Source organism: Molothrus ater, chromosome 6 (genome assembly GCF_012460135.2).
Source record: "Molothrus ater isolate BHLD 08-10-18 breed brown headed cowbird chromosome 6, BPBGC_Mater_1.1, whole genome shotgun sequence".
Classification (NCBI taxonomy): domain Eukaryota; kingdom Metazoa; phylum Chordata; class Aves; order Passeriformes; family Icteridae; genus Molothrus; species Molothrus ater.
The window spans coordinates 19,004,626-19,030,346 of NC_050483.2; the positions used below are offsets into that span (position 1 = coordinate 19,004,626).

Consider the following 25,721-nt stretch of genomic DNA (forward strand, 5'->3'; position numbering starts at 1 on the left):
TCTCCCCCCGGGCCGGGAGCCGGCAGGGACCAGAGGAGTTGCGGGTGCGCCCCAGGGACGAACCGCCAGGCTGGACGCGGGTGTCCGCGCGATTAGATTTGCCCACGCCTGAGGCGATCGAGGCGGCCAATGCCACGGCAGGTGCCGCGGGCGGGGCACAGGGGCTCGCTGAAGCCGCCCCCCGGCGCCGGGGGCGTGCCCGGTTGTTTCTGCTCAGGCAGGCAGCGGGGCAGCCCCGGCGCGGTCGGGGGGCGGGGGAAGATGGCGGCGTCCCTGTGGCTGAGCGGCGGTGGGGAGCGGCTGCTGCTGCGGCTGCTGCGGGCCGGGCGCTCGGCGCTGGGCGCGGGGCTCTCCCTGCCCGCCCGGCCAGGATGGAGGCACCTGCATGGCACCTGGGAGTTGCTGGGTGAGTGGCGGGCTGGTGCCCTGCTCTAGGTGTATCTGCGAGGACATGCGGCGGAGAGAAGGTTGAGAGTGGTTGCGGCGGGTTGACCCTGGCTGGATGTCGGGCACTCAGCGGAGCTCCTCTACAGCTCCCCTCCGCAAATGGGCAGGGCAGAGAAAATACAGCAAAAGGTTCAGGTGCTGAGATAAGGACAGGGAGACACCATTGCTCCATTACTGTCATGGGTAGAGCAGACTCGACTTGGAGATATTAATTGAGTTTATTGCCAATCAAGGCAGAGCAGGATAATGCAAAGGGGGGAACAAAAACCCAATACCAATACACCTTTCCTTCACCCTGCTCTGCCCTCTCCCTTCCAGCTGCGCAGGGAGACGGGAACGAGGGTTACGGTCACTTCATCGCATGCTGTTAATGCCGCTGCTGGGGGAGCGGAGCCGGAGCCCCTGCCCTGCTCCAGCGTGGGCTCCGTCTCCCGGGACACAGCGCTCCGTGAGCTGCTCCGGCGTGGGCTCCCTCCCCGGGACACAAACCTCTGCCCGTGAGCTGGGCAGAGGCACAGGGAGCTGCGGTGCCCGGGGGGTTCCCGGCGTGGGGAGGCGAGCTGGGCACAGCGGGGCAGGGCCCCGGGGAGCTGGGTGAGCCGCCCAGCACGGGGCTGTGTTCGCCTTGGTCTCTGGAGGGACTGAAAGCACATTGGCATGTGTAGGAGATGAGCTGGTAGGAGAACTCGGAGAGACATGTGGGAATTGTTAAAGGTCTAGAAGGGAAGAAAGTGAAATCTACAGAGGAAAATAAAATTAAGCCTAAATATAAAATATTTTGTTGGGGATGAGGAAAAGTTCTCACCATTGAAAACAGGAATGTGTTTTCTAAGTGGATGTATAGCTAAGCACTGAAAAAGAAAGTTTTTTCTACTTGGTTATTTTCGTCCATGTTTGGTAATTCCACCACATTTTTGTCATCTTACTCTCCTGATAATGTTTCAGGTAACTGGAGAAGGGTGTGTGATGTATTTTTTATGCAATTCTATTTGGTTCTTTAAGGGAAAAATAGAATTTATTAATTGCATGTCTAGCATACTTTCCTACATAGAAGTCAAGGTGTGAGGTAATGACAACAACCTTTCAAGATGTATTTTTCAGGAGTTTGTTGCTACACGAATATCAGGCAGGTCATTTACCCTTCCATGTTTTCCTCTGTCTCTAAGGGATGTGGGAAATGACAGATTCTGAAATGAAATGTGATCTTTCCCTGCTTGCTCTGTAAATTACAACTTGTCAAACACTTAAACAACGATCAGGTGCATTGTCATGAAGTCCTGGTGTGAAGTACCTGAACTCTTTGAGGTTTAAGTGTACTTACACAAAAGTGAGCTTTCGTTAACCTTTTGTAATAAAACTCAGTAGTAGTTCAGAGCCACTTTCCTCATTGTGGTTTAGACCTCAACATCCCCTTCTTTCCAGCACTGGTTGCCTTTGCTACTTTGCAGTATGAAAATCTTTTCCGTTGTAAAACCTGCTTTGTGTGATGCAGGGAAGTCTGCTCCTTTCTTGAAATAAATGTTATTTGTTTCCAGATTTTATTAGAAAAAGCTTGCTTCTTTCTTTATATAATAGTATGCAAATATGATATAATGCATGATAAACTGCTTCTAAATTGGTCTTATTATTTAACTCCTTAAATAACTTTTGTCTACAGTTCTCCCAGACAATCTATTGTGTTTTTTATGTTGAGAGTACTTAATATACAGCTGGACTTAAATTTCTAAATTTGGATAGGCGAGTGACTAATATCTTTTAATTCCTTATAGTAAGCTTTGAAGTGTTAGGGTGGGTAGATCACACCTTTAACTCATTCAGGCTTTCCTCATTCAACCCTTCTTAGTGTACTTACAGCTTTCTAAGGTGGTGTGTATTTTAGTGATACCATTTTGCTTAACTTCATTGTTGCTTCTAAAATTAAAGATGAGAAGTCATAAATTCCCTGGTAAAATACAACTCATTTGGACATAAAACTCACCTTTGATTCCTAGTTTGACAATGTAAGTTTAAGTAAATTTTATTTTAGCATTGCTTTTATTTCTCTGCTTTTCTGTTTCTGAAAAAGCCACTATTTGAAGTATTGGTTAATGTGGATCTAGTTTTTCAAGTCACATGAATTTTTTTTTTCTTTCTACGTTTCTGTCCTTGTTTGTGGTGCTGGTAAAGGAAAAGTTGTTTTGCATAATTAAAACAATTAATTCAGAATGTAATTCCTAGTTGTTGGTCACAGAGAAATAGGAAAAAGAGAAAATAGAGTCGCGTGACCTCTTTATTAAAGTGTGTCAATTTTTCTTTGTTTTTAATGTTTCATAATCTTATCATTGGTGTTAAGTTGCAGTACATTTTTCAATTCTCTACTGACTGCAGTGTGTGTGTAGGAAGTTATGAAATCTCTTTCTGGTGGGACAGGTTAAATTTGCATTGAATCCCTTCACAGAGAGAGAAGGCAGCAGAAACGTTGCCAGACTCGACTTGATGTTTAAACGTGTCACCAGGAACAAATTCTCTTGGATACACAGAGAGCTGTCTTTAAAATAACAGTCTCTGGTTTGTGTGAGGTTTGTTTGGGTTCTTTTTAAGTCTTCCTCCTTTATATTCACATAATTGAAGTGTAATAACACAGCTGCTGTTGATAGAAGTAAAAATCAGTGGGTGGTGACTGGAAGTTCAGAAGTTTTACTTGCTTATGGTTCTAAATTCTGATCTGCCCATGAGCTTAGCCTTTGAGATTCTGTGCAAATTGCCAGAACTTTTTGCTGACCCACAATTGCAAAGCAATAATATTTACTTCCCAAAGTGCTTGTAAGGGCTGCCTCTACAGTGCAACTAACTTATGGAAATGCAGTGATTCCTTTCACTATCCCCTTTTTTAATTTAATGAAGGCAAATAATATTTGGTGAAGGTAATTCGACATTGTAAGGTTGCTTTTCTTTGAGGAGGCATATTGAAGCCTGGTTTGTGTATGGTCATTAACTCAAAAGTAACTAAAACAGCTCTTAATTGCAACAGCACTGAACTTCTCTGAGCATGAGTCTCTGGACATAAGCATTAAATGGGCGCACAAGGTCCTGTCTTCTACTTTGTATCCAGCTTTATTTATTTGTCCATTTCCTAGCTACTTGTTGCTGGAATTCCTCTCCTAACCAGAATGGATTGTATGTTTTGTGGTAGTTGCTCATAACATCGAAGGGAAAATGTTACAGTGGCACAAATTTGTTGCTCAGTTTTTGTATTTGTGCCAAAGTACAAAGCATATTCTGGGAAATGGATCAAGTAGCTCTTCATGGAAGAGAAATGTAAACCACTGTATTTAAAAATTAATTTTTCCTCATTAAAAATGTGGATTATTTTCACTTTTTAAAATGAGGTCTGTCCACTAGTTCTCAATAAACCTAGATATTTGTGGGATATGACTTCAAAATAATGTTTTGATTGTCAAAGTCAGACTTGTCAAGTTTGACTAATGAAACAGAAAACACCTCTTTGCATCCTATAATGTATCATATAATGTATAATGTTTTCTACTTACTGTTATTGAGAAATATTATTTTAGGGTAAATATGTATAGTACAAGACAATTGTTAACTCATACTTTAATTTGTCAGTCATACTTCAAATACTACAAAACTTTATTTGGTAAATGAACACAGATAAGCATTCACATACAGAACATAGTTCATTTTTCTGTTTATTAGTCCTAGATGAGAAGTTGCAGAAAATTTTTTAAAGAAAGTGCATGGAGGTAATTCAGATGGAAATTGTGAGTGTTACAAGGAACATTGTCTGGATACATTTCTAAACATGACAGTCATGAGTAATATTAACTGAAACTACCATGGAAAGACTGAGAAAAAAAAAATGTGCATCAGCTTATGCAGTCTTCTGGGAGCATCAGCCATGCAATTGAGCTCATTTCCGCAAAACTCAAGTGGTTTTGGTAGCATTATCCTGATTGTGTTGCTGTCTTGGGGACTTTAGGGAATAACTAGCATTCTGCTCTTGGTGCATTTTGAAATGTAAGGATCATTGATGGCTGCTTAGGTCATTAGAGGTTTGCTACAATGTTTCCATCACATTTAAAAAAAATTTTGGAGTGGTTTGGATTGGAAGAGACCTTTAAAGGTCATCTAGTCCATCTCCCCTGCAATGAGCAGGGACATCTTCGAATAGACCATATTACTCAGATCCCCATCCAACCTACCAGTGATGGGGGCATCCACCACCACTCTGGGCAGCCTGTTTCTATGTTTCACCTCTGTCATTGAAAAAATCTTCCTTACAGCCAGTCTAAAATTCAAACCACTACCCCTTGTTCCATTGCTGCAGGCCCAATTAAAAAATCTGTCTCTGTCTCTCTTAAAAGCCCCTTTAGTTATTATTGAAAGACTGTAGTAAGGTCTCCCTGGAACCTTCTCTTCTCCAGACTGAACAACCTTGACTTTCTTGATGTTTCTTCATGTAAGAGGAGCTTCCTCCCTCATCATTTTTGTGCATGTCCCCTGGACCCCCTCCAACAGATCCATGCCTTTCCTGTGCTGAGTATTCAGGAGCTGGATGCATTTCCCCAGGTGGGATCTCACCAGAGCAGAGTAGACAGGCAGAATCACTGCCCTTGACCTGCTGGCCACACTGATTTTTGTATCCCAGGCTATATTTGCCTTCTGGGCTGTGAGCCACAACCTGCCACATCACAATTTTTCATGTGCAAGTACCTTTAACAGATTTGTCACCAGTGTCTGTGGGGGCATTGAGATGATGACCACTACCCTGTGGATCCAACCCATTCCTCACCCATGAAACAGTCCACCCATCAAATCCCTATTTCATCAATTTACAGAGAACAATGCTGTAGGTCCAGAGAGGTGACATCCATAGACCTTCTCTGTGCACTGGTGGAGTCATTCTATCCTATGAAGCCACTAGTTTGGTCAGGCAGGACTTGCCCTTGGTGAAGCTGTTCTGGCTGTCCTGAATCACCTCCCTGTTCTCCACGTGCCTTAGCACAGCTTTTGGAAAATAAAGGGGCAAGGAAAAAAAAAAACAACTTAGAAGAATTTTGAGCTGAAAAGCAGATGATAAGGAAAAACCTGAAAAATTTTTAATTTCTAAGTTTGGTTTTTTTTTTTTTTTTTAGCTGTTTCTAACTACTCCAAGCAATACAGCAACTAGGAGAAATGTGGTGTTGTTTCCTATAGAATGATAACAATCCTTAATGCTGGGTATTAGAGAAAAGGGAATATGAAGCAGAAATAAGCCTTGCCATTGTATACAATGTACCTTCTATGTGTCTATTTCTGTTCTGTAACTGAACACAAATTCAGACATAGTAGTTCAAGAAAGCTTCAAAAGTCAGGTAGTGGAAAGCTGCTTTTACAAAACGGATCTAGAAAGATTCTTCTTTTTGGCCTCATAAGTATATTTAAAAGTTCAGAAAGGTAGTATCTCTCATATTAATGTCCTCTTTGGTGTAGAGGATCAGGTGACAAGAGGTGTAATTTGCTGTGAAGCCAAGCTCTGTGCTGTATCCTGAGCTCTGCCGTCAGAAGAATCCCACTAACATGGCACACAATTGCTGTTGCACAGTGCTGCTGCATATGGGTTTACTGAGCCAAGACAAAATCACTGAAACTTAAAATCAAGCAAGTTTTGCAAAGTAGATATAATTTTATAGTAAAAAGGATAAATAAACATTACCAAACTTTATCAGTGAAAGATAAAGTGAAAGTGTCATCAGCATCTGCAATGCTAGGATCACAAAGGCTTTATTAATTTAAAAGATATGCTTTAATCTGGAAAAAATTCCACAGCCTGAGTCAAGGAGGAGAAGCATGACAGGAGAACGAGGATGTATTTTGATATGATCAACAAAACTTCAGGTCTAGGAATTCAGGGTTTGTGAATTTCCCTTTCTCTTGTAATGTGCCTTTTTTTCTTTGAGCTCTTTGGTGGACTTGCTTGTATGTAAGCTTACAAAGAGCATGATAGTGAATCCTTTGTTCAATTACCTTTCAGATACATGCGCTTTTAATTTCTTTTGTGTTAAGCAGTTAACTGAGGAAAGAATTATACTGAAAAAGTTCTCAGTTGAGATAACCACATGCTTGTTTTGCAGGTACACCTGGTATTAAAGTTCTTATGCCTGCACTTTCTCCAACAATGGAAGAAGGAAACATCGTGAAATGGTTAAAAAAGGAAGGTAAGATAGCATTTTCTGTGGTCACATTTCTTTGTAATTTTTCAGCAATGTAAATCTACTCTGTAAAAACAAGATAATTCTTAATAAAGAAGACAAAAATAAGAGAAATAAAAATAAAATAAGATAATTCTTCCTGGTTATAGATCAGTATAGTGATCAATAGTATAAATCAGTATTTTGAAGCAAAGTATTTGGTGTGGGGATGCTGTCATCATGAACTATACCTGCTTTGAAATTGTTCATTCTTGAAATGTTTTTTTTGCTTCATTGTCTTCCAAAAGGTTGCATTGGTCATATTTTTGAAAAATTTCCATTAGGCTCCTCCAGGGTTTGAGTGTGTGTGCTGTTTTTAATTCCCAGTTTTGTCATGCTGCTCAGTAGCTTTGGAAGTCTGAGAACCATTGACTTTGGGGAGGGTCTCTTTCATTATTCTGCTGTGTTATGGAATACCATGAAAGATATGCTATTTTTGGAATATCTTTTCTAATATCTTAATTATAGTCTACAGTTGAAACTGAGAAAAAATTAAATTCCTTTCATAACCCTAATACCAAATGGGGAAATTTTTTCCTAAAAGAACCCAAACTGAAAACCAAACTCCTCATCCAAAAAAAGCCTGAACTCTGTGCTCTGACAACTATGTGCTTCTGCTAAAATATTTTGGAACAACTGGATAAAAAGTCTGGATAAAAGTCAAGTTTTGCCTTCATGTAGGTTGTATGTAAATGAAAAATGATCTGTAGAAGAATCAGCTGTTCCTGTTCTGTCAGGAGACCTTTGTCCTGTTTACTCCTGTCCTGTCCCTTCTTCAATTTAATATTAAACCTGAATTTTGAGTGTAGATTTGGATTCCAGATAGGTATTGTTCATTGTGCATTGTAGGCTTTTGGATAGCAGTAGGAATGTATTTTGTTCACAGGCATTTTTAGATTTCCTGAAAAGATGAATACATCTGGAGAAAAGAAAATATGTTAAAGCTTATTATCTTTGACAGACACAATTTGGATAGCTAAACGTGTTTTGACTATTGTGCCTAGATAAACCTTTTCCTTTGGCTTATCCTTGGAAGTGTTGATACAGCTCCCATTGTTGTGTTACTGCAGAGCTTTGCTTTCCTGCATTTCGAATACATTTTGAGAGGTGGCTGGAAGACAGCTTCTTGCTCCAGTAGTGGACTTGGCCTTTTGCTCGTGAAACTTTTAGTAAGAATTTTGCAGAATTTACTGGGAACAATTCAGAAGTTTATGTCAATAAAAAAAATTGCACCAGTGTTCTTGAAAATTGAAGCTTTAGTTAATAAAGTCCAAGATGATGCAGAGAGGAAAGAATGATCCAAAGTCCTTTTTATATTTGTTAGTTGTCAATAGCTGTAAAATTTAAATATCAACAGTAACCTGTTTTGCAGTAATTATAGCATTCAAAATTGCAAGAGAAAGCAAAGAGAGCATGGTAGGAGTTGAAGTAGATTCCAGTTTGCTCCCAGCATGAATGAGTCCACTTTCCTCATAAAAAAAGTGTTACAATGTAAAAGCTATACAATTTTTTTTCTCAGTCTTTCCACTAGCCTTCCACCCTAATATAAAAGAAAAAAAAGCTTCACACCTATTTTAATTAAATTACAACCAAGTCTTAATTGATATTAGACTTTGAAGAAAACGATGTTAGTGTTTTTATTGCTCGATTTTCTATTTAGAAAGAAGACCAAACCCAAATAGAGTATTTTGTCTTATTGGCCACATCTATGACCATAATTAATTCCTATCAATACTTTTGTTTCCTGTAACAGTCTGGAGAATAAACATAAAGACAATATTAAGATGAATTTTGAAGAAAATAGTGAAGCGATTTAATGTTTACACACCTCTCTGTAAGGAATGCTCTTAACTACTTAATTCTCTAGAGCGTTTGCCATGTGAAAGCAGTGTTAATGCTTAATATGGATGTTTGACAATCTCATGTCCAAGAAAATAAATATTTTTAAGCAGTTGACAGAAGCAAGCTTGCATACGAAATGTTTTTCCCACTGTATAACCAGAAGGGGTCAGTATAATACTATGTTGATAGTCTTTCTGTTCTTTGTGTAAGTCTCAAATGTTTTCATCTCATGGTTTCACAGGATGGACAGATAATTTCACTACTACAGAAGGGAAGGTGCTGAATTTAATTGATAGCTTTACTTTTCCTTCTCATGGTTAATGCAGTTTCATGTTGATTCCTGTGGGTAATAAAGTCATTCTCACAATGATAAAACTATGTTTCTAAAAACTTGTATTTATTATGTATGAATTTAATGTTGATGAAAGCTGGTAGACTGACAGCCCAGGAGACCAAAATCCTCTTGTTAATGTGGGCAGAAAACAGAAGATACAACAGTGCTGGCAGCATCCACATGCAGTGTAACTCTGCCACCTTTTGAGACATCAGCTCCAGGGACTTCAGTATCTGTGTTCAGTCAACTCTGATTTTATGCTCAACATTAAGAAATGCTGTTTGTATCTTGTGATTTGGATACTTGTCTGTCAGTAATTGAACAGAGCACCAAGGCTATTGGATGCCAATTGGATCTCCTGGAAGGAAACTCTGCTTCAGTAGAGATCCTAACCATTCAGCTTAGCTATGGGAATTTAATAATTAAAACCAAATAAAAAAACAAATGAAGAAACAAAAAAAAAAAACCCCAAAAACAAATAAACAGAAAACCTGAACCCCACACAAAATTTTTCAAGGGTATTATATAGATAATTTCAGAGAGCTTTGGTTCAGGCAACTTTTGTTGCAAATACTGCTTGGTTTAAAGTGTAAAAGCAAAGATATGGTTTGCAAAAGTGTTCTTTCAAATCCTAATTATTGGGGAAGCTGATTTGTAATTGACATCAACCTGGACATTGATTAGGAGCTATCACAAATATTGTAATCTCTAATGAAAGTAACTGTGATCCTATCTATTGCACTTGGGTACTGAAACAGGCCCAGGACTCGAATGCTGCACTGAAGTGAATTCTTACACTGCATTTATTCAATTGCCTTTCAATTTTGTGGTAACTTTGTCTGCAGCAATGAAAGGAAAATTTAAAAAAAGGTAGTGGAAAAGTGGTCTATCCAGTCCTCTGAAGATTCCTTGCCCTCCCTGTGCAAGATGAAGTTAGTTTTCTGGGAACATCTTCAGGTACCCAAGTTGAGGTGTGACATGTGACAAACACATGATGAAGGTATTTGCTTGGCTGGCCCACCCTGCTGGAGGTACTGCTGTTGGTCTCTGAGCACTGAGATTTCTTTTTAATGGTGCAGAACACTTAGAGTCGGATGGCAGATTGAGATACAGAGTTAACCTCCTTTCTGCTTGCCAGTCTTAGCTCTGTAAATTGCAGAATTTGCCCAACAATTTGATTTCTTAACAACTAAGAAGTACTTGCCTAATGATCTGATATATGGCCTACTTGAATTAATGATCCAGTGAAATTAAAACACTTATAGAGCCTAGAGTTTTGACTTCCTCTTATAAACTGTTCATGCTCTAGTTATTGCAAAGTGGAATGTGGCGGTTAGATTATTACATTAAAAAGATGAAGTATATTTCTCTACCAATTTCTGTAATAGGAACATTTATGACTTATAAAACTATGTAGGTAACTGAGCTTTTGATGTTTTTATTCAACACAAATGAGGTACAACACCTCATTTTCCCTTTCTAATTCATGTAGTCCTGAAACAGGAGATGTTTTTTGTATTGTTGTGGTTTTTTATATTATATATATTTTTAAAATATTTTTATATTTTTGTTTTTTATAGTGTTGTCTCTTACCTAAATGTAGGTGGTAACCTGCACTAGGTTTTAATTCTGCTCCTTAAGCACAACGGAGTGATATCTATAGTTCAGCTAAATGCTTAGACAGGTAATGCTGTTGCAGCATTTCTGGTAATGGGGAAATATGAGAATTTTACTTTATGTGAAATTGTAGGCATTTTTTAGGCTTGGATGTCTCTCTAAGGAAAAAAAGCTGTATTTTGTTGGAAGGCAAAACATTCAACTACCTAACAGTTTTTAATGTAATTTCAGTTTTAATGTTGGACATCTAGTCAGTATTGATTTGTTAAAATAATCCAGACACATAATATCTTTATCATCTGCTAGCAGATACAGATATTCTTCAAAAACAGAGGAAGAGTATGCTTCAGAATTAATCTTGGATTTGTGTAATGTGGCAAAAGCAATTTCTAGCACTTGTGCATATTTTTATTTCACAAAGTATGAATGAATGCTTGAAAAGACCTTTCTGAACTATATAGGAGATTAAGCAAGCTTGCAGCTGTGCTTTCCCAAAGACATTAAAATTCCTGAGGTTTATTTGAATTTCTCTAATAGCGTAGACACCAGTTACTGAACTATGATACCATTGTCCTAAGCAGTTTTAGATAGCTTGCTCTGACTGGTGGCTAGCAGTGAGTATGGAAGGCTCAGTATTTTATTCATGGCAGTGCTACTGAGTATGGGGTTCTGAAAAGAAATTTTGGGGTGATGATGACTTATTGAAAAGATTGTACTTCCCCTTGGAAAGTCTGCTGAAAACATCAGTACTGGGAACATGTCAGTGTTCTGTCACAGCAGCTTGTGATTCTTGAATCTTGGTGATTTTATTTGGAAAGGAAAGATACAATATGATAAGTAATGATGGGGGATCTACTAGCTATAAAATTTATTAAGGAATACAAAATAACTGTATTCTATGGTGAATATCTATCTTCCATTGTTGAACAAATCTGAAAGGAAGCTTAGGGTAAGTATTCTCAAGTTCTGTTGTATTTTGCAGGTGACACAGTGAATGTTGGAGATGCATTGTGTGAAATTGAAACGGACAAAGCAGTGGTTACCATGGAATCAAGTGATGATGGCATATTGGCTAAAATACTGGTAGGAATCCTGCATTTCTCAGTAGGGTGTTATAACTTCAGACTGTTGTTTAGCATATTGCCTCAAAAACTAGTTTAGATAGCTGAATTTCTGCTCAGCCTTCAGAAAAATGCACTTGCTTGTATTCCTGGGGAGAAATAATTGCCCCATTTGTGCCACTTGTGTACCAAACTACTGGTACATGGTACATGATTCTGTATATATTTAATGGATTTTCACTTAAGCTGTTGTTTTGTATGTTTTACACCTGGTGAATTATGTCCAGGAAATGTTGTAGCTTATGACACCTTTTAGTCTGAGTTATAGGAAAACAGTTAACAATCAGTTGGAATCTGGAATTTTGGGTGGTACTTTACCCAGGATGTGTCATCTCTCTGCTAGGTTGTCTTGTGCTAGTCATTCAAGGTGGCATGTTATACAACATGGGCTGACCCAGAGAACAGTTCTTGGAGTTAATAATTTCCTCTATCAAAATTAGTTTGATTAAGCTTAATAGAAAGAACAAGAACTGGGATGAGTAGGAAATTTTCTGAAGCAGTCTCAGCTGGTGGTGTCTCGCAGCTGTTTCTTCTCTCCCTCCACAATAATTAAACAACATGGTGAATTGCAAGAATTTGGGAAAAAATGAATAAAAATGAGAGATGAGTACTTTCAGTAAATACTATGTCATTTGGTTAGGGAGGTCTCATCTAGGGCACATCTACCCATGAGGTGTGGATCACATAATCATACAAATTAGGCATGCTGGTATTAATTGCAGTCCAGCTACTTAGGAAACAGCAGAATGGGAACAGGTACAAACTGGTTCCTGGAACCATGAGAAAATTCTACCCTATGCTCAGTCAGACATGTGTTTGGGCTACTATTACAAAAGCTTTTTGGATTGGTGTATTAGACTTCCTATCTCTGTTACAGCTGCATTTTCTTACATCAGCATGTATTTGCACAGTTATCCTTTGCAAAAACAGAAAAGGGAGAGTAGTTTGCTCTGTGGCAGCATTTGAAAAGCAATGTTCTGTTTGGTATCTTCCTTTTTTGTATAAGCAAAGGCAACGTCCTTTGCAAGAATGAAAGTCTTGAGATAGATGGGGGGCTGGGGTAGGGAGGAGAGGGGATGTAAGATAGAACTCAGCTGGAAATGAAGTCTATTAGGGCTTACAAAAACTCATTAGTCTTCAATTCTACAGGATAACTTGGATTTAAGCACAACTGTATATAGAGTTTTTAAAATATTTTTCCTTCTTTTAATTGTGTTGCTAAATTGGTGTTCAGCTATGGAACAACACATTTAATAGGTTTCAGAGGATATGTTCTGCCATGCCAGGATGAAGTCTCACATCAGACATATTTTTCAATCTGTGTTTAGTCTCCATGTAGTTATTTAAATAATTGCTGGGCAATGCTTTCACTATTTTTAAATCTCTCTTCAGTTTTGAATGTTTCTGATAATCAGTTCGCCTCTGCATTTGCAGACACTGCTTTGTTAGATAGTGTGAGGGGGAGATATGGGGATTCTCTCTGTCAAAAGTATTAAAGAATTAATCCTAGAGAGATTAAACTGAAATTTGCTTAGTTTCTTTAATAGTAATTCATTATGGCTACAAGTAACGTTAGTATTTCAGAAGCTGTGGGAGTTTTTTGTTTCCTGTCTTGTATTTCAAATGCATTGCAAATTTCAAAATTTCTCTGTGTATTGCTCTTGTGGCACATTTTTGATAGATCAAAGCCAGACTCTCCAGCAGCTAGATGATATCAGTGTCATGGAGCAGTGACATTCAGCCTTAGTTATATCTACATGATCCAGTAACAATCCAATGCCAAGAGCTGAACCTGAGAAGGAGATAGCAGGAGGTAGAAAATAACTATAACATCTTTCAGAATAAGGGAAGAGAGACAGCTTTGTTGGGGTAACACGAACAGATCATTATGCAAACCCAATTTTTAATGGATTCTTTTAATCCTTGAAATCTAGAAATGGTGGGCCTAAGAGTTAGAGTACATGATGGACAGGCTTTTGTTCCAGTCTCCTAAAAAGTACAGAGAAAACCTGATGTTTCAGAAACTAAAATAATAAGAGAGCAATAAGGTCAGAAATTTTCAGACTTTTTTTTTTTCTAGTGTGTGATCCTTGGTTGTCTTTCTGCACTATCTGATGGACATTTCTGCTCTGTATTAAGTGTTCAGTAGATGTTTGTGTAAGGCTTATAGAATGAGCTATGTCAGGTTTGTGGATGGGGTGATGATTACTTACTGAAAAGATTGTGCTTCCAAGGGCCACTCAGAAGTTTCACATGTGATGTAGTTAATGGGAATTTAAAAATGTTTTGTGCCTCTGAGCTATCATCTGGCTGGATTTCACTCACTTCCTAAAGAAATGAGACAAAAGTGTGTGCCTTTGATGCCAGCTACAATTCTGAACCATCTTGACAGAGTTCAGAATGGCAAACTTGGGTCAGATGAGCATGCTGTCTGCTTAATGCTTGGGTTTTGCATTTAAGGATAAGAGGTTCATCAGGTTAAATTAATTCAACTTCTGTAACTCTTCTTGGTTTTTCTTGACTGTAGAATCTATGTATGGTTTAGGAAGAGCAGTCTAACAGTAGAATAGAAACTCGTGCATATATATTTCTTCTCTGTCTGAATAGTTCTTTTAATGATCACATCTGATTCAGTGTAAAATGCAATAAAAGATTAAATAACTGAATGAAATATTAGAAGGGTAATTTCAGAATGATGACTATTCTTGCAGTAGAGTTGCATCTTAAATGAGCACTGATTTTTTTTTTTCTTAAAATATGGTTCAATTTGGAACAAAACAGATGATGAATGATTGTTTTAGAACTGTAATTAATTGTTGAGGAATAGACTTAGAGCAGGTAGTGGGTGTGCAGCTGCAGGTTTTTCCCTGGGTGGGGGTGTGGTGGGAGCACCAGAAAAGGGGCCTTGACCTGATGCTGACCCTTTGCACAGCAGAGGGCACAGGGACCTGTGGCACTGGCCAAGTGACTGGACACTGGGACACAGCAGGAGCCAAGGACTCAGTAGGAAGACCCCAGACTATTGGCAGCACAGACTGAGGGTATGAAAGCACAGGAATTCCTTTGTTTGTGGTCCTTCCTTAGAGGCACCAGCTTGAGCTGGTTTTGTGCTGCTGGGCTACAATTAAAATTGCTTTGGGGATCCAGGTGTCTGAGATTGTGCTTTGGGAAACCCAGGGTCAATCTGGTGAGGAAACCCTGTCTGAATGCGTGGGCAGGGTGTGCAGGGAGCCACATGAGGCACCCATGGGGTTACTGGAGCCTCCCACTGTAAAGGGGCTCTGGCCCCCCCTTCACGTGGTGGGACTGTGGCTGCCAGGGTTGCTCCTGGATGGTCAGACAGGAAAGTTTCCCTAACATTAGTATCTGTTACCATTTTCTCATTCATGACCTAAATGAGAATTGGTATGGAAACTACTTTGTATAAAAATTCCACTGCAGAATGAGCCAGCATAAGTTCAGTCTCTTTTTCTTTCCAGTGGAGGAAATAAACATTTCAGTATCTATTTGTTAGTGACTAAAGCACTATGCTGCAGTGGCAAAAGCCCCAAGGGAATTTTACTTCTCTGTTTGCTTTATCTCCAATTTTTTCTCCTTGTCATGGTCACCTGTGCTTTGTTGGTTTGGTAGCAAAGCTAGGATTCTTTTGACTCTTCTTGGCTACATAGAATCATTAAATGGTTTGGCTTGTAAGGGTCCTTAAAAATCATCTTGTGCCAGGGATGCCATTCACTAAATTAGGTTGTGCAGGGCCCCATCCAACCCGGCCCTGAATGCTTCCAGGAATAGGTCATCCACCACCCTTATAGGCAACCTGTTCCAGTGCTTTTCCACCTTTGAGTAAAGCATTTCTTTCTAATCTAAACCTGCCCTCTCTGATTCTAAAACCATTGCCCCTTGTCCTGCCTGTATAAAAAGGCCCTCTCCCTCCCTTTTATAAGACCCTCTTAAGCACTGGAAGGTTGCTCGAATGTCTCTCCAAAGCCTTCTCTTCTCCAGGCTCAGCAGCCCCATCTCCCTCAGCCTGTCTTTGTAGGAGAGGTGCTTCAGCCCTCCGGTCGTCTTTGTGCCCCTCCTCTGGACCCACTCTGAACAGGTCCATGTCTTGTTGAGGAACCCAGACCTGGAAAAAGCACTCCAGGTGGGGTCTCACAGAAGTGGAGTAGAGGGGCAGAATCATCTCCCTTGCTCTGCTGGTCACAATCCCGTGTTTGTCTCATCCCAGCACCCTAAAGTCCTTCTATTTATTTCAGCTCTTTCCACATCTGAGATTCCAGGGTTCATTGAGGTTTATGTAGAGGTTTTCTTATTGTGAGTAAAGAAAATGTAGTAGTGACTCAAAAATCCAGGAGATGAAAAGTTAAGCAGAATTGTAATAATTTTTCTTTTTCTATTCTAGTTCTGAGCTGCAAAGGCTGTGTGTATAAAAAGTTACTTTGATTTCTGAGTGCTAACTTTAGGTGTATGGGATTTGTGGCATAATGGATTGTTCCTCTCCTTATCATAGCAATTATAATTAATTTCAGTCTTGAAATATCTTATTAATAGTAGCAATAAAATGGGATATATCTTACTGATGAATTGTCATTAATATGCCTGAAACTTTGATGTCTACTGGTTTTAGTCATATCAGAGCAGACAGTGTAATATGTAACTTAATGTTCTTAATTTAGGTGGAAGAAGGAAGCAAAAATGTTCGCTTGGGTTCACTCATTGGTCTGCTGGTAGAGGAAGGCCAGGACTGGAAGCAAGTTGAAATACCAGCTGATGCTGGAAGTCCATCTTCTGTGGCTCCACCTGCACCTGCCTCAGCTCCTGCAGCCCCTTCAGTTTCAGCTCCTCCTCAACTGCAACATCCACCTGGGAAATTGCAGTAAGTTTCTATGTTTGTTATGAAATGGAACTCTTCATTAGATCAGTAGAACTGAACCAAGAAATATTTTTTGTCACTTTTTACCTTGATGTAGGCTGTTTTTTGAGAGTATTTCAGTATGAGTGAGGTGATAAACCTTGCAGGCCTAGACTATGTCTTTGCTCATAAGCCCAGTAAGTCAATTCAAACAGCATAATGTTATTAGAATTAAATGTACTTATATTCTGTCCTGCAATTAAATTATGAAGGATACTAAGCTTAGAGTTGGAAAGAAGTTGTGCTAATACAGGATGGACAATAGTGTTTATGCATCAGATGCCAGATGTACCTGTGACTTGTTTTCTATTTGTTTGAGGAGAAAAAAATAAAGAAATGGCACACTCCAAAGTCCTTACAAGCTCTTTCATTTTCGATATTAGAAAAAAATTATTCTAATATTTTCATAACAGTGGAGTGCAAAAAACTTAAACCAGTCAGTTTATGTGCTCTTTGTTAGTTTGGTTTGGATCTGTTGGTATTCTAAGCATTGCAAACACCTTGGAGGAGGGGTCAGCTCCAGAGTGTTAGTCAGGTAGCAATAATGCATAATCACTTTGTGTCCCAGGATATATCTTGTTTGGAGGTATCACTCGTTATTTGTGCTTATTTTTTTTCCCCCCAAACCTCATTATCTTTTCTGTCTGCTGGTTTGCTGTGTTCTAAATGCTGCCAGCATTTAGGCTTTCCTCATGCAAGTGGATGGCAGCTGAGGTCATTGCCCAGGCATTACCTGCAGCAGGAGGATGATCCACAAAAGGATCCTTGAAAGGATTATGTCTTTCATTTTAGTACCAAAGAACAGAAGTGCTGTTTCACTGCAACTGTTAGAGATGTATCAGCATGTTTGGAACCAAATGATCACTTATGACATGGGTTTTTTTTGGCAAGGGCTTAATGGACCATTCTTAAAATTCAATGAGCTGCAAATATAATCTCCTTTGGGAAATAATGAATAGGGGATTTTTGTGGAAAGACTTGAAGCCAAGTATTTATTCTTTTATGAGTGTGTTGTTGCTTTGTATCTAAGAATTCTAAAATATTTTCTCTAGATGTTGGCTTTTCTCTTCATTTCAGAAAGTAAATAATATTAAGATGCACTAGGTACTTTGTACCAGTGTGCTGTGCTTTGTAGTTGACCAGAGAGAAATGTAGTTTCTCGTGATGTGCATTAATGAAATAAGTTAATCTTGCAATTTAAATAATTTAAATTTTCCCCTTCATTTCTTTAGGGTTCGCTTAAGTCCTGCAGCTCGTAACATTCTGGAGACACATGGACTAGATCCAAGCAATGTTACACCTACTGGGCCTCGAGGAATCTTCACTAAAGAGTATGTAGAGAATTTGGTAAACCTACAACTTTTGATATTAGACTAACCTCCATTAGATTAAAGTTTGCTTATTAAAAAAGCCATGTCTTTTTTCCATTTTTTGCTGTGGATGGGTATAGTTAAATTTGAAAAATCTGTTGAAAAGATAGGGAGAATGAGTTAGGCAGTATTTGAAGGAGGCCTTAATTAGAAAAAAACCAGAACACATATTTGTATTTTTTAAGTCCCATCTTAGCTGTGTGGTACTGCTGTCACATTTCCTGCAGCTCAGCCTAATGGTGCCTATTGCCTCCTAAGCACCACTATAAGCTACCACTGTGGATCTCAAGAATTTTACTTCCCAAGATGCATACAGAGCCCAAATAAAAACCAGTTTTCTGGTATTTTCTTCAACTCCTTTTCTTCAGGGAGTTCAGATCTTTTGCTTTTTTTCCTGTAGTTCTGTTCTGTAATCTGTCAGAATTTTAATTTTTTTCCTATTTTTATTAGGCTGGGGAGAGCAATGAAGTGTAATGATAAGAAATTCCAGAATTGTGTTTTTCTCCCATTTTTCTTTCCTCTCTATGATTTAAAGAATGTTTGTTTACCAAGCTATGGTTTGTTATGAACTAGTAGTTTTTTATACCCTTTTGAGTATTGCAATATAATGATTGGCACTCAAGCCTTTGAGTGAGAAAGTTGAGTATAAAAAATGTGGTAGATTCGGTGCATTTAGCCTTGAAATGATGCATTCTCTTCACATGAGTATGTATGTTATTGGAAGTGAGGATTTTGGCAGAAATAAATAATTTTGTTCTCAGTAAAATTATTTCTTTTGACAAGTACCATCATTCACTTACACAGACTTTGCTGGCTACTGTTATTTTAGTTCCATTCAGAGACAACCAGGACCAGGTCAGTGTAACTTGGAGCTAGAGCCAGAAGAGTGGCAGACAGTTTTTCAAAGCTTTTTTTTTTCCTTATGACCTTTGGCTGAGTTGAGATGTAATAAGGAATTGAATAGGTAGAATATGCTATGTAACAGCAAATCATCAGAGAGAGTTCTTCCTTAATTATGTAAGTGTAATGGTAATTTATGTGTGTAATGAGGCTATGGCAGGTGGAAACCCTCTAGGACTTTGAGCTAACAAATTAACACTTCCTAGTTGTCATGGAGATCTAGCAAAGTTTTTTCTGTAGTTATGACAATTGTCTAGCAAAATAATTTATTTTTAAAACAGTTTTTTTTTCATGCAAAAGATTTGACTATGAAATGTCAGCTGAAGATGAACAATGTCTGGGGCTTTTTAACCATTCTTTTGAAATGGGGTTAATCTTTCAGATGCCTACAGACTATTATTATATTCAGTTTGAAATGAAATTTGCAGATTTTTATAGAGAGCTGCTGCAGATATTCAGGGAAATATTTCCTTTGCTGCACTCACCAGACTACAATAAAGAAAGATAGCGAGTTATGTAAGCAAGCAAGATTCTTTCCCTCAACTTTCTATCTTTAAATTCAGTTCACTGTAAAACTTGCAGCAGCAGTTGGAACTTCCACTCTACTGGTGTTCTCTGTTATGACTTTCTCCCTCAGTAGGCCAATACTTTATTTTATTTATCTGGATACTTTTATTTATTGATATTTCTCTTATGTGTCTGTTCAAGGTTGAATTACTGTTGTTTTTTTCCTGCCTGTTTTGTTGTTGGTTTTGTGTGTGTTTTTTTTTTAAGGAGCGGCAGGGTTTTTTTTTCTTTGTTATTTCTAAGTAATATCCTCTTATTTCACTTAATATAATTTTCTTCCAAAACGTCCTAGAAATGTCCTAGAAAATTGGTGTGCCAGTACAAAGTAACTCAAATATTCTGTCTAAGATTGTACCATGTTTCTACTCATCAGCTCAGACACTGTTTGGGAGGGCTATATTAAAATGGATTGTTTCAGCCACCACTGCCCTTTCCAATTTTGTTTCATAGTGGTCTAGGGATTTATAAATGCAGCCATGAAAAGGCTGGCTGTTGAGAACTGTGTTTTTCTGAAGCCCTGTTGCTCCCAGCTGTTAAGTCAGTGTGTCTTGGGATCTCTGAGCTGCTCAGGCATTTTCAGCTTGCAGAGAATGCATAGCACACCCATGGAGTGCTGTTTTTCTGGAGATGAAATTCATGTGCATGTATGGAGTATGAACTGACCCTGGGATCTCTGCTGTGTGCAATTTGTTAGCTGCTATGTGGGAGGAATGAGTTCCTTCTACAATGATAGTGCAGTAGCTGTGATACCTGGAAGTTTCTGATGTGCTCTGAATCTCTTCTAACCATTTGCCTTCTTGCAGGGAATCTATGAATGAGTAAACAGGTGTAAACATGTGGAAAGGGAATCTGAAATATATGAAAGGGGTTGGGTGCAATTTAGTAACAGTAACTGCACCACAGGAAGCTTGTGTCAATCTAGGCATCTCTTGTTGCACTGTTGGATCCTCGGTGATCCTTAGGTGTCTGGGTAACCTAACTTGTATCAAGAAAAGTATTTTGAACACAAAATACTCAGTTTGCTTTCACCATTCTTTGGGTTTTGGGTAACATGAAGTAAAAAGACTACATGCTTCTGTATTAGTGGTAAACTGAAGTGTAACAAAGTTGCCAGAATCTGCATATTTCTAATAATAACAGTTTGGTAAGACATATTTTTGTTTAAGAAATGTTTAATAAACATTCGTATCTTTTCTGCAAAGTAGGCCGCTCTTTCATGTTTGTTGCCTCTCTTCTCTTCCTCTGTTACTGATCCATGTTGATAGAAGTCTATAGAGTTGTTGGAAAGATGTGACCAACCCTTCCTTTTCCAGTTGTAATAAAATATCTATTTACCTGACTTTAACTTAAAGCTGTTTAATTTTATGTGCTTAGATGACTCTTCTAACTCTGCTTATATTCAGGCTTGCAGTGTTGCAACCATGACAGTCAAAACACTCCTGTACCTGTTTTTCTTAACCAGTTAAATAATTTGGAATTGATGGAGGGATCTCTATTCATATGTATGTATAACAAATACATGTGAACTTTGATTTTTATATATGTGCCTTTTGTACAAGTTAGTTTCAGAGAGTATCGAGCGAATCTTTTAATCTAAAAATAAGCTTAATTTTGGCAATGTTTTCCAATTAACACACTAAAAACCACCAAAACCAGATGGTCTCTCCTATGACTGCCGAGTGCAAGCCCTTAAGAAATTTTTGGTAGCTTCTAAATGTTAACCAAAAAGCTTGTATTATGTCATGCAGTTACTTTTTATGGCTCAAATTGTCATGCTCAGGAATGATTTTCATTCTATCAAATCTAATATTTTTCCCTGATACAGTAGTTGTGTCAAATAATAAACACTTAATTTGAAAACAAATCTTGGCCAGCATATTAATTTGGGAAAACAAGTAACAACTTTTAATTAGGAAAAAATTTATCTTGAGCTCATTTGCTTTTTTTGTTTTCAATATTGTTTGTTGAAGTATGTGTTGAAGGTAAGAATAAATTGAAGCAAGTCAGCAATGGTAAGAGGCATTCGGCAGAGGTTGTCAATTTTTAATTCTTGTTTCTGGAGTGCTACTTTTTAGGAGGAATGAAGAATGCATAATGTTCTGAGATTTTGTTCTTTCTTAATAACAAACTCTTGGCTGTCACTCAAGAATAGTCTCTCAAGCAGTACTGAAATTAGATAGCTTTGTTTAGTATTTATGGCTTGTGTTTCAAAACCTTGGAAATGTTGTAAGGAGTCTGATTTTTAATTTATTTTAATTTCCTCTGCCAATTTGTGCAATTGAACTTTTGTGTACATGCTGTGTCTTGGTGAAATAGTGTGGCCAGCAGGAGCAGGGAGGTCATTCTTCCCCTGTACTGGGCACTGGTGAGGTCACACCTTGAGTATTGCGTCCATAACTGGGCCCCTCACTTTAGGAGGGACGTTGAGATGCTTGAGCGTGTCCAAAGGAGAGCAACGAGGCTGGAGAGGGGCTTGGAACACAAGCCCCATGAAGAATGACTGAGGGAGCTGGGGTTGTTCAGCCTGGAGAAAAGGAGACTCAGAGGTGACCTCATCACTCTCTTCAGCTTCCTGAAGGGTGACTGTGCTGAGCTGGGGGTCGGTCTCTTTCTCAGGGCAACAACAGACAGAACAAGAGGACACAGTCTCAAAATGCACCAAGGGAGATACAGGCTAGAATTAAGGAGGAAGTTTTTCACATAAAAAGTGGTCAAATACTGGAATCATCTACCCAGGGAGGTGGTGGAGTCACCATCCCTCAATGTGTTTAAAAAAAGACTGGATGTGGCACTTGGTGCCATGATCTAGTTGAGGTGTTAGAACATGCGTTGGACTCGATGACCTTAAAGGTCTCTTCCAACCTAGAAATTCTGTGATTCTGTGAAATGATAGAGATTTGTCTAGGGTATATTATACAGGCTTCTGTTAGCAGATCTGGAGATTAAAGAGAGGAGATCTACAATTGGCAGGGGTGGTGGAAATGCAGTTATTGCTGTTCAGCCTCATAGGTGCTGGTTTTTAGTTTGTTGCTTTATGAATGCAGTGCACCTGGAGCAAGACACAGCGTCATGGCTTGGAGATAGGAATCTCTCCTTTCTCTCATACTGTGCCCACAACAGGAAAATTTTGTCTTGGTAGCTGTATCAGTAAAAAATCCTTGCAGAACGCTTTGGCTTTGGTTCTCCAGTGTGGTGCTAGGAAGTATGGGCCTGTATAACATCTGTGCCTCCCTCTGCAAATTTGCCAGAAAGGTGCAGAGAAATGAGTGATAAATGTATTACTCAATTTTCTCTTAGCACTAAGTAATTACATTAAATTAATATTATTGCAAATACAACAGATGAAACAGCTTTTACTTTAGACTTTGTAGCCTGAATAAATGGATTCTTTCATTCAGAAGAATTGTTAGTGCAATTCAGAAATCACTTTGCATGCTTACAGTTAGTGATGATGATTGTTATGCTTCTCTAACACAAATGTTTTCTGTTACTGCATATTCAGGCCCTTTTATTCATAGAAATTAATGAGAATTTACTAAAAAGATACCACAAAGGCAACACAAAATTAATATCATTTAATAATAATCACCTTCTTAATGTTTGGTTTGACAGCAGGAATTTAAATGTACAGAAGTGGCTAATTAAATAGAATAAGTGATGGAATAGAAATACTTAAGTAATTGTTAAGTAGTTTCTTTGTTGTCAGTATTTCACTGTGTTTAATCACCAGGGATGCTCTCAAACTTCTGCAAGAGAAGCAGAAGGGTAAACCCAGTGAATTGAAACCTGTGGTTTCTCCAGCTCCTGCTGCAGTGCCTTCTCCTTCACAAGCAACAGCTGTGTCTTCTTATCCAAGGCCAGCAATTCCACCAGTTTCCACACCAGGACAACCTGCTGCACTGGTAACACTTCTGCTAAGATTTCAGCATTGCTACAGCTGAATAGTGCAAAAGCTGCTTCAGTAGCCCTGAGATCTCTAGATCTAGAGACAGGAAGGAAACTAAGGCCAGCCAGATGCCAAGCTCAGGGATGTGCAGTTTTTAGTATGTTTCAGTGATTCTAAGGAAATGTAATTAAAACTGTGAAATCCTTGAAATGATGGTCTGCATACTATTTTGTGAAGCTTGCAAATTGAAGTGATGGGAAAATTTATATTGCAGGCCTTGGAGAAACTAGAATGATGATTTATTTTTACTGTACTTAATTTGTTGGCTTTCCTGCAAGATATAAGTGTCCATTAATGAGTTGTCAAGAGGTGAGGAAGGAAAAGTCGTCTTGGTGGTTGCCTTGGAGAGTAATTGTGCAAACTCTAGGACTTACTTAAGTTTCTGAGTTAAATTGAAATGTTAGAAATACCAGAAAATATTTTTTTAAAGAATAAATGCCCTTGATGAAATAGACATCAGTGGAAATTGAAAAGCTTTTATGAAAAACATTTTCTGTCTCCAGAACTAAATTTGATGTATCTTTTTAGTCTGAAGTTTACAATGTAACTACAATTCATAATATTCAGAAAATGCTGCCCTTTTTTTTGCGCTGTACAAAGAGCCAAATAACTCAAAAGCTCAGACTTATATCCATTACAGAATAAAACATTTCTATGATTGCACCGGAACATACACATTGTAATTTATTGTATGTTGAGTAGTATTGAATATGTACTAAGGATTCTATGAATCCTTATAAGTTCAAGAGATATGTGCTAAAGATTACAGAATAATGTTTTACAAAATCGTTTATCTTCTTGCTTTCTGTAGTCACTAATATTTTAAGAGATTTCTTGCAAGTTGACCTGCTTCTAGGAAGAACTTGGGAATTAAAACATTATTGGATATATCTGGAAGGAGAGAGAAGAATAACTGAAAAGATGCTGTAAAGCCTGTCTTAAGGGAATTGAAAAAGCAGTAGTTTACTGAGGAAGTGTTCTTTTATAATTTAAATGGAGCAAAGCATAATCTGAGCAATATGCCAAAACTGGAAGATGGAACAGTGCTTGTATACTCTGGCTGAAAATAAATGCCTTAATATTTGGATTATTTTTTTAAAGCAAGGTTAATTCTGTACAGTAAAATGTAATTGTTATGTAAAACCTGTTGTGTTGATCTTAGTTAATAGAAACAGACTAGAACACTCAATGGTCTTTGTCATGTTAATTTCAGTAGTTGGAATGTATCACTTTTGGATACCTAGGGGATAGTTGACATGGGCAGGAGTCACTGATGGTCATGTGTAAATGCTGGAGTACTTTCAGCAAAGGGGAACTGTTAGCTGTCCTGATGTTTAATATGCAGCATATGATTTCTTTCAGGGCACATTCACAGAAATCCCAGCTAGCAACATCCGAAGAGTTATTGCTAAGAGATTAACAGAATCTAAAACCACCATACCTCATGCATATGCTGCTGCTGACTGTGCCATTGATGCTGTTTTGAAATTAAGAAAAGAATTGGCCAAAGGTAAGTGGTCTGATTTACTTTAACATGTGGTAATACTAATGTGGTTATACTATAGTTTAATTTTTCCTGTTCACATAAGCTACCCCAGGAGGTGTAGGTTTTGTCTAGGTAGACGACTATGCATTCAAATAGATTTTTTTTCAGTATGTTGGACTCAAGCTGTAGTTCCTGTTAGTTATTGAATTGGACAACTTGTCAGGATACAGGAAGACAGAGGTGTTACTTTGCCAACTCACACATCACTCTGAAGTCCTATTTTCCACAATAACCAGACTGCATAAGCACTAGTGATGCTCTGTTTGGTGATGGAGACATGCACCTCCTAGACTGGTGCTAAGTTTTTGACTTGGGTAAAATAATTTTAGGTCTAAGACACTTAAAATGTTGATCTGAAGCTTCACAGTTGCTGTCATGGCTTGAAAGCTTATAGGTTCAAATGGTAGCTTTACTAAGCCATGTGAGCTCTGCATTCAGAATAATGCAGCAGAATATTTTAATTTACATTTTTATTGCTCTACTGATTGAGAAACTGAGGCCGACTGTTCTGTACTAGTGACTAGCCCATGCTTGTTTATCTGTTTGTGGGGTCTAAAATTAAATTTGACAGGTATATTCAGGTTTCCTACATGATCATAGGGAGCTGCTTGTCCTTCTACTGGAGTTTTGAGTGACTAATTTTTAATGCACAGTACCGAGGTCATTTTTTCTACCTGTTATTTTTCCTAATGGTATCTTATTCACAATTGAATGTCAAAGACATTTTCTAATGCTGATATTTTCTTTAAACAGCAGCAGTTCATAAGGAATGAACCAAAAAAGGATCTTAGTTAGGAATACTCACTTGATATTTTTCACACCTCTCCTGCTGTTGTTGATTCTTAATGAGTATTTCCTTTAAATGCAGAGGTGGAAAAGCCATATGTCTTTG

General features: G+C 38.4%; 1 protein-coding gene across 1 annotated transcript in view; it reads left to right on the forward strand.

The window, feature by feature from the left end:
• The first annotated feature begins 249 nt into the window (after positions 1-249).
• Positions 250-25,721, forward strand: part of PDHX (pyruvate dehydrogenase complex component X) — a 37,109-nt gene continuing 11,637 nt past the window's right edge. The window contains exons 1-7 of the mRNA XM_036384401.2: positions 250-406; positions 6,561-6,644; positions 11,453-11,553; positions 16,265-16,464; positions 17,733-17,831; positions 23,068-23,239; positions 24,646-24,793. Of these exons, the coding sequence (XP_036240294.1) occupies positions 262-406; positions 6,561-6,644; positions 11,453-11,553; positions 16,265-16,464; positions 17,733-17,831; positions 23,068-23,239; positions 24,646-24,793 (949 nt within the window). The 5' untranslated portion in view covers positions 250-261. The remainder of the gene's footprint in view (positions 407-6,560; positions 6,645-11,452; positions 11,554-16,264; positions 16,465-17,732; positions 17,832-23,067; positions 23,240-24,645; positions 24,794-25,721) is intronic.